Genomic DNA, 14188 nt, shown 5'->3' with positions numbered 1-14188 from the left:
TTTAAAAGTGCTTTGCACACAAAAAAAGTGCTTCATAGCCCCCAGTATACAGACACGTTTAAAGAAAAACGTGTTAAATTTATTGGAGTTCGAACTTGGCAAGATGATGGTGGAAGCCACAGTTGCTTTGCTTCAGAAACTTTCCACTGGAGTCAAAGCGCCCTCTGGTGGCCAGGGGACAAAAGGCTGCATTCAGGACGCTGGTGTTCAAGCTGGAAAGGCACAGGTGTGCAGGCGGGATGTCCTAGTGATGGACACATGAGGGCAGCACCCTTGACCCTGGCTGCGTTTGAGCCCTCCTGTATGTTCAGGGTGACCTGGGCTCACCGATGTCACAGAGAGGGCGGTACAGTGTAATGCCTGGTAGCCTGGGGCGAGTGATTCAACTTCTGTGTCTCTACAGAAGTGCCTGCTACGGTTAGCACAAGGAAACTCATTTGAGGAACCGCCTTTAAAAAATGATTTGGAAAACAGATGGTGTCTCCTTGACGAGTTTCCCTCTGATAGAGTCATTTTACTATTGAGGGATTTATAGAATCCATAGCCATTGCCTATACGAGGGCAGACAAAATTTCCACTGGGTGAGATGAACAGGAAATCGGCATTTTTACGATGGAGGCAGGGCAGGTCTTGTGGGGTTTTCATCCCTAGAAATAAAGAAAGGGTGGATTGGAAGAGCCACGGAGGGGGCCCAGGTGAAGCCAAGGAGGGCTGGCTTTGCACTCTGAGGCTGCATCCCGGTCTTTGTCCTCAAAATATCCAAGAAGAACAAAAGGGGCTGTTAACTGGGGCACTTCCTGGAGCGAACTCCCTCGGTGGTGAAGAGGTCCTTTCTGAAGGACTCTTTTCTTCTGAGCCTTCTCAGCGTGTACGGACAGTGTTTGAACTACATCCTGCAGAATTAAGGCTACAATGTGTCCTGCTTTTGAAAGCAGCATCTTGTGCAGAAAAAGGAGGCTCTTGTGGTTTCTAAGCAGATCTGTTTCAGATGGGTAACTCCTCAACAACTAGCCTAGCACCTGATATCGGTCATCTTTTCAGGATATAAAGAGGACAAAAGATAAATCTGGATGCTGGTGCCCTGAATTCTTGGACTTTTGCCTTCATGAGAGCAGCTACCCGCTGTGAGCCTAAAGCAGGATCTGTCTAGGAGGCAGGAAGTAGGAGGGATGCCTTGGCACCAGCTGAAGTTTTGGGCACAGGTCTCATTATAGAAGTATCTTGTTAACTAAATGACGCCACGTCTAGGCTTTGTGTCTGTGGTCTAAGCCAGCTCGGAAGAGGCCAAGTAACCTCTATGGCCTTTCCTCCCCACTAGTTCTGCAGTCATATCTTGGCCCTTCCAGGCTTGTCAATTGTACGGTAAGAATAGGAAAGGAAAGATGGAGAAGCCACTGAGGTTAAAAGAGAGCATCTCTCATCCAAAACAGAGTAGGGACTTCCCTGGCGGTCCAACTGGTTAAGAATCTGCCTTTCAATGCAGGGGGTACGTGTTCGATCCTTGGTCAGGGAACTAAGATCCTCTATATCGTGGGGTTCCTGAGCCAGCCCACTCTAGAGCCCGTGTGCCACAACTAAGACCTGTGCATACGTGCTAAGTCGCTTCAGTCGTGTCTGACTCTTTGCGACCCCATGGGCTATAACCCGCCGGGCTCCTCTGTCCATGGGATTCTCCAGGCAAGAATAGCGGAGTGGGTTGTCATCCCCTCCTCCAGGGGAGTCTTCCTGACCCAGGGGTCAAAACCATGTCTCTTATGTCTCCCGCATTGGCAGATGGTTTCTTTTACCACTAGCGCCACCTGGGAAGTCCCAACTAAGACCCAATGGAGCCAAATAAATGACAAAATAAAAAGGGCTTCCCTGGTGGCCCAGTGGTTAAGAATCTGCTTTGCAGTACAGGGGACACCGGTTCGATCCCTGGTCCGGGAAGATCCCGCATGCCTTGCAGTAACTATGCCCATGTGCCACAACTACTAAGTGAGGGCCTAGAGCTTGTGCTATGCAAGTAGAGAGTAGCCCCCGCTCACCACGACTAGAGAAGGCCCAGGCTCAGCAACGAGGCCCCAGCATAGCCAGAAATAATAAACTTATTATTAACAAATTTTAATTAAAAAAAAATAAAGCTGAGAGTAGGTTTGGGGAGCTGCTCACCCTTGTCCTCTTTCTTCTGGGTCTTGCCCTGATTCCCACTGGCTTTTTAAGGAGAAAAGAAGACTTCCCCCTCCAGGCTCGATTGCACTGTGGGGCCCCTCTTACTGCAACAGCCTCATGGGAGACAAGAAAGCCTGAAATGTAAAGAGAGGAATCCACAAGGAGATGTGACAACCATATCTCCTCGGAACCTCCTGGTACATCATGTTGGAGGCACCCAAGGATGCCCCTGGACTGACCCTTGGGAGGGAAACAGGAATGGCACGGGTAATGAGAAAGCCTTAGTACATACTGAATGATTGAGGAGGGAGGCGATGAATGAAGACTCTTTCTGGATTTACTCTCCAAAACATTATAATCAAAGTTTGCTCCAAGGCAGGCTAACATAATTTTAGGGAAAATTATAATGTGAAGCTTCTTTTAGTTCAAGATCTGAAGTCTATCTTTTTATTTTTTATTTTTTTAATTTGGCTGTGCCACGTTTTGGTTGCGGCATGCAGGATCTTTTTAGTTTCAACAGGCAAATTTAGCTGTGGCACGTGGGATCTAGTTCCCCGACCAGGGATCGAACCCAGGCCCCTCGCATTGGGAGCTCGGAGTCTTAGCCACTGGACCACCAGGGAAGTCCTAAAGTCTGTCTTTATTCATGGCGGTGCACTTAGTTAGGAGAGTTGTGAAGGCTTTTTTAAGCTTCAGAAAAGGTAAGATTCATACCAGGCAAAATGGTCACTTTAAATTGTTTTGTATACCATTTGAAGATGTTTGTGTGACCAGAATCACATACTTGTGGGATTGGGAGGTTCTTAAGAGACACTTAATCCCATTGCTAGGAAGTTATCTTATGGATATGGGAGCACACATCCAGGGGGATGAAGGTACAAAGATGTCCATCTCTGCATTCTTGGTAACAGCCATGACATATTTTTTAAGCCAGGAAACAAAATGTCAGTCAACAATCCACTTCTACCCTTTCAAACTGTTCAAATGTCTTGGTATGAGAAGGAATTCCTTATCATTAAAAAAAAAACTCACCTCCTCTACCCTGACTGCTGAATGATGCCCACCAGCAGGTCATCTTGGCTGTCCTTGAACACTTCCAGTGATGCAAAGCTCACTACTGCTTAACTACCAGACAGTATTTTGACCAACAGCCCCGGGACAAGAATGGGTTCCTATTAAGACATGATCCAAGTTTCCCGGGGGCTGGGCCTATCAGTCCCATCTTTAGGGCTCTGGAGCTGGAGAGCACCTGATTTGAGAGCTAGTTCTTGGTATTTTTTCCATTTAAAAATTCCTGTGGAATATATAAATGGAAAATAATTGGGGGAAGAAGGTCCCGTGGCAAGAGCCTTCAAGATACTGGAAGAAGACAATAAAGGACTGTTCAGGATAACATTTTAAGGAGGACATTAACAATCTATGTAACAAAAGAGCCTCCGTTCAAAGACCCTGACATGTCAGTGGGGGTGGGGAGGATAACATACACACCCCAAATTAAAGAGCGTACATGCAAGCACCATTACACACCAGGAAAAAGGAAGGTGAGTACTTGCCAAGTAGAGAGCGACGATGTTGACTGGATCCACTGGGCATCCAGGCTGGAGGAAATGGATTTGGTTTGTGTTTTGAGAAATGGAGAGTGGGGTAGGTACGGGGAGGATGAGAACATTCGGTGGGGAAAGAAATGAACAGAATGGGAAGTGACAGGGACAGTGAAAAGGGGTGTCTGGGTGGGTGGCAGGTGTCTGGGGAACCCTCTTTCCTTTTTTTTTGGCCATGCCAGGCGGCATGTGGGATCTTCCCCAGCCGGAGATGGAACCCACGCCCCCTGCAGTGGAAGCACAGAGTCTTAACCACTGGACCACCGAGGAAATCCCTCTTTTCAAGGATGAGGCCCAAAGGGAGAAACCCATCCTACACAATGTGTCCCCCCGGGGGTCTTCTTGCAGGGTCCGGTGGCCAGCCCTGCAGATTCACCCAGGACAGGTCGGTGTGCCTTGCCCCTTGCGGGTGTGTGTTTCATAAAGATCCCAGCTCATCAAGTCTGTAAACTGATAGGGTCTGGATTTTGTGCTGTGTGAAACAAGGAAAGTCACGGCCAAGGACTATTTTGGAATATTCTTTTTATTTATTATTAATTTTTAAAAAACATTTTTTTTACTTGCTTCTATATCAAAAGTGAAAAAGCAATTTCAAGAGCCATGGACCCCACACGTGGGGGTACTGAGTGTGGCTGTCACTGTCCAGTGCATCAAGAAAAAAGAAAAACAAAACAAAACATACACACAAAGAAGGGAGAGTTTTCGCTGAAGGGCACAGCGGGGTGATTAGGGTTCTATTAGGTTACATTCATTCGGCATCTCTGTGCAATTCTTCAGTAAATCGGTCCTCTCTCTGTACCCCCTCAGCTAGCTGGCTTTCAGAAAGATTATCTGCCGGAGGTAATTGAGCCCGAGCTCGCCGTCTCTCTCATTCTCTCTCTCTCTCTCTCTCACGCGTCCACCGCTCACACACAGCAGCCGGAAATGACACATTGAAATGAGTCACCAGTGCGGCTGTGAGTCACCCTGTAATTGGGGAAAGTTCTGTCCTGCTAGGTCGTGGAGCCCCTTGCACTCCCGCTCCTAAATATACTGGAAAATTTTGAAACCACTCCGTCTCCCTTCACCCACCACATCCTTTTGGTCCCTAAAAGTGAGCCGAAGTTGGATGGTCCTGCCAGGGACGCGGCTCCATCGGGTGGAAAATCGAGGAAAGGAGAGGCGCGGGGGCGCTGGGCCTCCGCCAGGTGGCAGTGTGGGCCCCGGGAGGCTTGCCACCTGGTGGAGGGGAGGGACAGTCAAGAGGCCTCTCCTGAGATGCGGCGACACAGACCCCCCAAAGGGAACACGGTGAACAAGGCTAAATAATCTGTTTTCTCAGTAGACCTTTCTCTCTCCCAAGCACACAAGGACAAGGATGTGATAAATATTCAGGCACACCCCTGGCATCTCACCCTCCCCACCAGGAGATGGGAGCCAAAGAACCAGGCACACACCTTGTCTCTCCTTGCGTTTCTGCAACATAAAGTTTGTGGGAAGCAGAAACCTGCTTCTCTGAGTAAACAAGTCATCTACACTCTAAAATAATATATACACACTGTTTCCTGGGGAGGGAGCAGCCAGCCCTGGGTGGGTCTCAAACCTCGGAGCTGGGGACAGATGGACCTTGGCATGAAAGGGTGTTTCTCGCCTTGGCCTTCTCGGGCCTGCTGCCAGCCTTCTCAGCAGTGGCAGACAGTGCAAGAGTGACAGCAACGTGACCGGAACACACATTTCTAGTGAACACACAAAAGCTCCTTCATGTAGGCCTTGTGGTGCCATCCTACCAGGGCCTCGGTGGGATCCAGGACCCAAAACCCAACCAGGCAGAACGATGGGCAGAAGCAGCTGGGCCAGCAGTCCTGGGAGTCCTACAGTCCAGTTGGGAGGCCGGCTGGGTGTTATGCCTCCCAGTCTTTCCCAGGGTCTCCATTGGAGGGTTTAACTCAAAGGTCCTCTTTGCCCCTCCTGAGAGAGCCCAAAGTTAGGTCTAAGAGGCAGATTCAAAAGAATTTACCATGGAAAAATAAATAAATAAACATCTTCTCTTTTTCCAGAAAAATGAATTAATAAAAATTCTTTGCTCCGGACTTTCTTCCTCTTGGACATCTCCATTCTGTCCCAGATGAGGGCTGCCTTCCCCATGGTCAGGGTTCCATCACTTGGCCCACGAACAGGACAGTTCCTGAGGACGGAAGCATCACAGGAGATGAGAAGTGGGGGGAGGCGGGGGACAGCTCACCCAGCTCGGTGTTTATGGATGAACTGAGATAATGGGGACAAGAGTGAGTGTTCAGAGGCACAGCTGCTCTAGTGACTAAGCTGGAACTGAGGGACAGACGAGCACCCTGTCTGGAGAAAGAGCACTCCCCTCCAAGAAGTGGAAGGGGAACACAGCCGTGATTCACTGCCTGGAGTCCTCTTGGGGGAAGTGGGGGCGTCTACACCTGCCTGGATGGTACCCGAGTCCAGGAGAATGGGGAGGGGGCGCCGAGAGTGGCGGGGTCTCTCAGGTCCCCGCTCACCTGTGGGGTTGTGCCGCACCACGAAGAGGAAGGGTCTGTCCATGATGATCTCCTCGGGGGCCATTCGGGCTGAGACTACAAGGGCTGGAAGAGACAGGACAGAATCTTAGAGCAGAAGGCGTGGGTGCTGGCGCCTGCATCGATCACAAGTGAGCCAGTAACACCAGCGCTGGGGGTTGGGGGGTGGTTTGGGAGGCTCCGTTGTTTCCTGGTGGTGTGTGCTCAGTCATATCCGACTCTTTGTGACCCCGTGGGCTGTAGCCCAGCAGGCTTCTGTTTCCATGGGATTTTCCAGGCAAGAAGACTGAAGTGGGTTGCCATTTTCTACTCCAGGGGATCTTCCCAATCCAGGGATTGAACTTGCGTCTCCTGCATTGGCAGGCGGGTTCTTTACCACAGTGCCACCTGGGAAGCCAAATAATCATAGCAGGGACGTCCCTGGTGGCATAGTGCATAAGAATCTGCTCGCCAATGCAGGGAACATGGGTTTGCTCCCTGGTCCGGGAGCATTCCACAAGCCGCGGAGCAACTGAGCTCATGTGCCACGACTACTGAGCCCGTAATGTGAAGCCAGAAGTGTTAGGATGTCCTCTAAGGCAGTTGGGTAGAGATCTAGCAGGTACTCACTGGAGTAGTGAAAGTGAAAGTCGCTCAGTCATGTCTGACTCTTTGCAACCCCGTGGACTATACAATCCATGGAATTCTCCGGGCCAGAATACTGGAGTGGGTAGCCTTTTCCTTCTTCAGGGGATCTTCCCAACCCAGGGATCAAACCCAGGCCTCCTGCATTGCGGGCGGATTCTTTACCAGCTGAACCACAAGGAAAGCCCACTCACTCAAAGGTGGATTTATCTAAACTCTTTCAAGCATTTCGGAGGCAAGCGCCTTTAAGTCGACTGGCCACTCTGAGAGCAAGCCAGGACCTCCCATTCAGGGGGACTTCAGAGCCAGTGGGGAGGGAAAGGGGTCCTGGGGAAAGCAGGCCCACTTTCTAGTGGGATCAGGTAATGGTAATGCTCTCCACACAGGAAGCCCTGTTCTACCAGGAAAATCCCATGGAATTGCCTGGAAAATCCCATGGATGGAAGAGCCTGGTAGGCTGCAGACCATGGGGTTGCTGAGAGTCAGAAACAACTGAGCGACTTCACTTTCACTTTTCACTTTCATGCATTGGAAAAGGCAATGGCAACCCACTCCAGTGGTCTTGCCTGGAGAGTCCCAGGGACGGCGGAGCCTGGTGGGCTGCCGTCTATGGGGTCGCACAGGGTTGGACACGACTGAAGCGACTTAACAGCAGCAGCAGTGGGGTCTTTCCAGTGCACCCCGGGTGTGGGTACCCGATCATGGCCCCTCATGGAAGCCTGGGGCTGAGACTCGCCAGGCCTCACCTGAGCCTGACTCACCTGTGGAGGAGGACGCCAGCGTGCCGCTCTCATTCACCTCAATCTTCACTTTCTGCAGCGCCTGCGACACGTACAGAAACTCTTGATCTGAAATGGAGGTGGACCCCAGAGCGCGTTAGCCTTGGTCCTCGGGGGTCAGGGGGGAAGCTCCTCTGTCCTCGGGAGACCCCACTGTCCACCAGGGGAAGAAAAGGAAAGGGAAACCTCTTACCTGAAAAACTGGAGAAGTCCGCCTGGCTCGGCCTAAACATGTCGGTCATTCCCAAGTTCTCCAGCGGCCTCCTGAGGTCGATTTCGGTCTCCAGGGAGAACCTGCACACAGCAGCAGGACACGGCTCCAGCTCAGGCCACCTCTAGCCTTACCGGGTGTCCCTGCCCCCTACACACACAGAGACCAGCAGGAGGGGGACTGATGTGAACGCAGAGGTGGGAGGCTTGTTTTTCTTTCAGGTCTGTTGGCAAGGTCTCTCTTCTTGCTGGGAAGATTCTGATACTAATGAACATTTCTTCTGCAAGCTCCCCACCCCCTCAAACCTGTGACTAATTACTTTCCTCAAATGAGGCAGTGGTTGCAGCACAATTGTGTTCAGTCTGACCGGGGTGGGAGTGGGGAAGGGCAAATTCCCCTGCAAAGGCTAGCTGAACAGAAATCTGGTCTGTAGCTTGTGTTTCTGAGAGTTGAGCTCAAAGAGGACTCCAGCAGCGAGGCTCTGGGGAACTCGCTCTGCCTCCCACCAGGGCACGACTAATTACCTCCGTTCTTTGAGAGAGAGAGAGGGCGTGCTAACCAACTAAATTGTCCTCTTTCCCTAAGCCTGGCATTATGGCATCTGGAAATGTGGGGTCGGCATAGTGGGAGGCTTCCCCACGATTCTGAGATGGACCTAGCCTCAGCCTCCAGCACCCTCTTCACTTCTGCAGAAGAATTTTTAAAATCTGCTTCATGGCAAGCCAGCTAGAAGCTAGAGTTCAGGCTTGTTTCATCTGCACAAGTGATTCTTTTTGTCTCCATTGTGTGGATGTCGACTTGAAGAGATGGAGGTGGGAGTGAGGGGTGTTCATAAAAGGGTGAGGACCAATGCATTCCCCAGCCCCCCACCTCCCATCATCTCTCCGGCTCTTCCTCTGGCTAGCTTTTGCTGGGTATTCAGGGGGTGGTGGACGTGGCATGGTCTCGAAAAGCTGCCCCCTACCCCCACCCCCGCTGTCCTCCACCGCAAGAGGGAAGATGAGCGGAATCTTAATCAAACCCAGGCCAGAGTGTGCCCCATCCACACCCACGCAGCAGCTCGCTGCCCTGAAAACGTCAGGAGGTTTGGGAAACTCCACGTGGGGTGGGGGGTGCGTGTGTGGCAACAGCAGGGAGCCAGAGGAGGGGGGAGGGGGCAGGCAGAGGGGACTAGAGCAAGGGATGGCTTACTTGGGCAGAACCAGGAGGCGGGTCAGTCTGGTCATATTCCCTTTCCACTGGCTGATGAGCTCAGCATCCAGAATGCTGGTGAGGGCAGAGAGCGGCACCTCTTTCTCATAGGGGGCAGCAATGAGCATGCTGAGAGTGTTCCCGTGGTAGGGCAATTCCAGGATGTCGTAGTAACGGCCGTCGGGGGTGGTAAACTCAGCTGGGAAAGACATCAAGACGGAGCATTGGCAATAACTCCAGCTCCTGTTGATTCTAGCCCAGCACTGGCTTTCCCACTAGTCCTCCGGCCCCTCCATCCTCTCTGGAAGCCAGCTCTCCATCCTGGCTTTTGAGGCTCCCCACGCACCCACCACCACCACCAGCACTCTCCTGTTCAGTGTTTTTATTTCCACCTGACTTCTCTTCTGCCCGTTCAGTGTCTTCTGGGCGTTCTGTCTCTGGTTGGCCTTCTTTACCTTCACACCCTTCTCCCCAGTCTCCAGCTATTAATGCATTCCGATCCCCACCTCCTGAATCTCAGCCTTCACATAGCTCTTCCCCAGGGGGATCTGGGAAGCCCAGGTTATCACACCAGAACCACATGAAGATGAGAGACTGTATCAAGTGGTCAAGTGGGATCCTAAGGTAATTTCTGGATTTCAGCTTCATCTTGCACAAGATACAGCTACTTTCTGCTGCTCCGATAATCCCCGTGTCTCCTACTTGGGGAGTGTTTGTTGCAGCTGGGGTGTGTTCTAGGGTTTCTCCTCCCTTGGAGTGGACCACCCCAGGGATGAGGTTCAGTCATTGTGGGACCTGGAGAAGGGAGAGTCTTGCACTTACTGTAGTTGAACTTGTTGGTCTGAGCCATCATGGGCACAGAGATGGTGCTGCCATCGGACTTGTGGAAGAGGCGGTGGTGGGTGTTTGACTCTGGGAAGGGCATCTTCCACTGGCCGTTGAAGTAGAGGGCATTTACCAGGACCAGGCGTGTCAGCTGGTCCACAGCCCCTTCACCAAGTAAGTCGCTGATCATGCCTATGGGAAATCCAGGTGATCAGGAGGCTGGATATTGTTTTAATCTTTTTAGATGGTTCCCTTGAGCTCCCAGTCCTCAAATGGACATGTGTCAGAAGGGATCCCATCAGAAGATGGACTGGGTAAGGTTTAGTGAACCAGTCTAGCTGCTGTCAACCCGTTCCATCTTCCTAAGTGTCTCAGAAAGCCTTCCAGCTCACCACACTGCCTTGGTCCTTGGATCCTGTCTAGGATCAGACCTGGAAATGTAAGTCTCCCCTTACTTTGTTCCCTAAGCTGTAATCTTGAAGGGCTGTGTTTGCCTCCTGCCATGGGTTATTACTGTTCTTATAACATCTCACAGTACTTTTTAGGGATGCCTTTAGAGGTGGTTCAGAGGGCAAGTCTAATTATGGAAAAAACAAGATGCTTTGATTCTTAAGGCACTTGACCTTCTGTCCACAGAGCAGAAGGTGCTGGAAGGGAGGGGTCAGGACGCTTGAGACTTGAACCCCCGTCTCTGCAGGCCCTGGGACCGCCCGCCTTTCTCTGCCTGCTCACCTTTTGTGTGTCTTTTCACCCAGTCGTTGACAATGAACCTGGCTCTCTCCACTTCAGAGAAGTCAACCTGCTTGACCGTGGTACGGAACAGCCTGAAGAAGTTGGGCATGAAACCGTGGACCAGCTCTAGGTCCCGCTGCACGAAGATGGCATCGGCTGTGCTGATCTCATCCTTGTTCCACGGGCCCATGAGCTCCTTGTACAGTCGGTGGAAGGCAGGGGCCATGCCCTTCTCTGGGCCAAAACAGGGAGGGAAAGACACATTAAGCTCCTCTTGAACCCAGGGCTCCCAGCAGGGCCGACTTCCCCCAAACCTGCCCACATGGACGAACTCTTCTGCTCCCCCAAGGGTCTCTGAAGGGAGATTTTATTCCAAATCTTAACCTCTCCTGCATCTCCCTCTTTTCCTCAAAAATCGCGGGTCCTAACCCTTGCTTTGGCTTAGAATATTTTTATCTGTTTTTAAGTTATAAACCCTAACCTTCATCTTTTAATAACAATAATAGTTATGCTAGGTAGGCCTTTCACATGCATCATTTTGGATTTAATCCTTACAACAGCCCCATGTGGTAGATACTCTGTCCCCCTTTTGCAGATGAGAAAACTGAGGTTCAGAGGGGTTAAGATCACAAAGTGCAGGAGTAGTGAGGCAGGGCCATTTTACACCAGATCCACTGGCTCATGTACCTTGTGACTGGCCAAGAGCCAAGTGACATGAGATGTGGTGGGAAGGAGATGCAGTGGTCCATCCCTGTGGGCTGGCAGGACAGGGGTTGGCTCACTAAGCCGGGGTCAGCCCTCCCTCTGCTTCTGGTTAGCTACACCCCTGTCCTGGGAAGAGTCCCTGAGTGCCCGCCTCCCTCTCTGCCCCGTCATCTCTCACCTTCAATCTTGAATTGCATTGCCTCTTGGATCTGCTGGCGGGTTTCTCCTCCTGTGGTCAGCTGCAGCATGGCCAGGACTGAGGCCACCCCATAGGGTGAGAAAACCACGTTGCGGTCCTTGGAGGCCCGCACCACCTGCTGAAACACCTTCACTCCAAAGTCTGTGGCCAGGCTGGCCACCGCAGACTGGGGCTGGTAGGAGGCAGACCCTTCACCAAAGATGAGGGCCAGGCCCAGGGCGAGGCAGGCAAAGACCGGAGACATCCGCATCCTGGAACCAGTGGGAAAAGATTGGATGAGGTGGATAGTTCTGAAAGGACAGAGAGGAAGTAGGGGTGATGGCAGCCCAGCCACGGCCAGGCTCCCATGTTTGTCGCTGGCATGTAACGTGAACAAGCGGGCAAGATAGAAACCGCGGTGGGTTCAGATCCTGAGCCTTTCCCCCTCTGTCTCAGCCCTGGGGAATCTTGAGTGTGTTTTCACCTGTGGGAATCTGGAGCCCCGTGGCATCTCCCTTCCCTTCCAGGAGGCTGAAAGGCTAAATTATAATAGCATCTGTGATTTACACAATGCTTCCTAATTCTTTTACAATGCTTTCACAATTGTTGTTTTATTCAAGTTAACAGGCGTGAAAAACCCCTTTCTTGAGCTGGGAAGAGGGGAATGTCTTCCATGGAGAGGGTCCTAGAGAGGCGAGGCCCGTGCTTCTGGGTGGTGGGATTGTTGGGGTGTCCTGACCATCTTCCCCGCTCCCCTGTGATCACCGCTGTAACGGGGGTCAACTCAGGGCTGCAGGTCTCCGGGCCGAGGGAAGAAAGAGGAACACTGGGGACCACGGACAGAAGGGACTCTGCAGACGGGAGCTCTCTGCCTTAGCCGGAGGTACAAAGATGGAGAGGGTTCGCTTTGCTCTTACCTGAATTTCGCAGTGCCTTTGGATGGGCGGTTTGTTCCTGCTGCCGCTGCGGGTGTTGACGGTGGTAGCCCTTCCTCCACTGAAAAGGAGGTGTGGCTCTCTCTGGACGGTGCTCTTTGCCCTTCAACCAGAAGTAGCTCTGCTCCACTGCAGGCTGCTGCTTCCCTTTATACCAGATGTGAGCCGGAAGTCGATTAACTCATGGTTCGACCCCGCCCACTTTTTGGCCCTCTCAGCGTCTCCCTCTGTGGGACTTGCTGAGGCATCCGTGTGTGTACGTGAGAGAGAGAGAGAGAGAGAGGGCTCTGGAACAATTGAGCCAACCCTGGTGGCCTGGGCCCAGGGCCACCCTTGATCTTGCTGCCCTCGGTCTCAGGACGTTAAGCCAGTTTGACCCCTGGCACCCAGGGTTTACGTTCCCCAGACCTCAGCGTGGGGAGAGTTTACACTTCCTCTTTGTTCTTGGGAGAATCGGATCAGTGCATAGTTATCAAAGAAGCTCAAGATCCTGCAAATTCCTTGTCCATCAGCCCGCTGCGCTGGTTAAACTGGGAAGAACACCCCACCCTCCTTTTGGCCGTAACCCAGAAGCCAGAGGGCACACAGCGTGCCTTGTTGATTGTCTGGGTTTTGACTGTCTAGGACATGAGGATTCCCTCCTGTCTTTCTCTCTTTTCTGCCAAGTGCCCGCCCGCCGTCGGGTGAGGCACGGCTGACTCCCCACGTGTCCAGACTCTCCCGGTGCCCCCAGGGCTCTCTTTGTGTCAACAGCTCTGTCTGGCTGGGTTTTGAGGTGTGCTGGGTGGGGTGGTGGCTTACCGGGGCAGAAGGGTAAAGCCTTGGCAGGGGATCGGGAGCTCAGGGTGTAGGTTTCACTTCTCTGAATTGCCTGCTGCGGCTGCGGAGGAATACTGCCTAACCTTTTCCTCCAGACGCAGACGTTGGGAGGGCTGGAGTGGCAAGAGCAGAGATGAGACTAAGAGCGTTCATTCATGGCGGGGTGTGTGGAGTGTGCTGCTAAGGCACTGGAGTTTGGGGTGGAAAAGTGACCCAAGAATTCTACAGATGATGGGTATTGGCTGGAGGCTAGTGAGTAGGATTGGGCTGCTGCGTTTAGGGCTCTGGTGGGGTCAGGCACCCTTGGCTGTGTAGCTGAATGTCATGGACAGGGTGGGGCTGAAAGGGTCCTGGGGACCTCGTGCCCTTGACTTGAGGGTCCACACACTGTCATGCTTTGTGTGGGTGGTGGGATTCAACTGGTGGTATCCATGGAGACAGCCGACAGCAGCATCACAGGAAGCTGAAGTGGGTGGATGTGTCGGGGATGTTTGTGTTGGATTTTTTCAGTAAACAGATACCAAGGGCAACCACAGCTGGAGGGCTTTCCCGCTTTCACTGTGCCCCCGCCTTTGTTTTCTCCGTTGCTCCTGGGATCCAGGTGGGGGTGCGGGTAACAGGGAGAGAAGGGAAACCTCAGCTGGAAAGTTAGGGTCACTGACCTGTTCCCAGCAGACTGTTCATCGGTCACTGCTTCTTGTTTATGTCTTTCTTTCTTCGTCTGGTTCAGAGTCCCTGAGAAAGTGGTTAGCCGCGAGGAGGAAGAGCAGTTACGCCTGCTGTCCCTCGGATGGAGAAAGCAGAAGTCCAGTCCCCCAGCCATCTCCGACTCCCAGAAAGGCCCCAGTGACTTGCCCTCCACCCTTGGGGGCCACAGAGGGACAGGGAGCTGAGAGTCTGGGTTGGGAGTGCCAA

The 14188-nt window shown here is 52.3% G+C and overlaps 1 protein-coding gene across 1 annotated transcript; it reads right to left on the bottom strand.

Moving 5' to 3' along the window:
* Positions 1-5722: 5722 nt before the first annotated feature.
* Positions 5723-12596, bottom strand: SERPINE1 (serpin family E member 1). Its single transcript, XM_005892800.2, has 9 exons — positions 12437-12596; positions 11520-11791; positions 10637-10870; positions 9902-10096; positions 9080-9278; positions 7871-7971; positions 7660-7746; positions 6257-6340; positions 5723-5916 (listed from the first exon to the last, which is right to left on the bottom strand). The coding sequence occupies exons 2-9, from the start codon at positions 11788-11790 to the stop codon at positions 5879-5881; spliced, it is 1209 nt and encodes a 402-aa protein (XP_005892862.1). The 5' UTR covers position 11791; positions 12437-12596; the 3' UTR covers positions 5723-5878.
* Positions 12597-14188: the final 1592 nt, after the last annotated feature.

This window comes from Bos mutus, chromosome 25 (assembly GCF_027580195.1).
Source record: "Bos mutus isolate GX-2022 chromosome 25, NWIPB_WYAK_1.1, whole genome shotgun sequence".
In the NCBI taxonomy this organism is placed as follows: Eukaryota; Metazoa; Chordata; class Mammalia; order Artiodactyla; family Bovidae; genus Bos; species Bos mutus.
The sequence above is the reverse complement of the archived record's forward strand: the minus strand, read 5'-3'. Positions and strand labels throughout refer to the sequence as shown.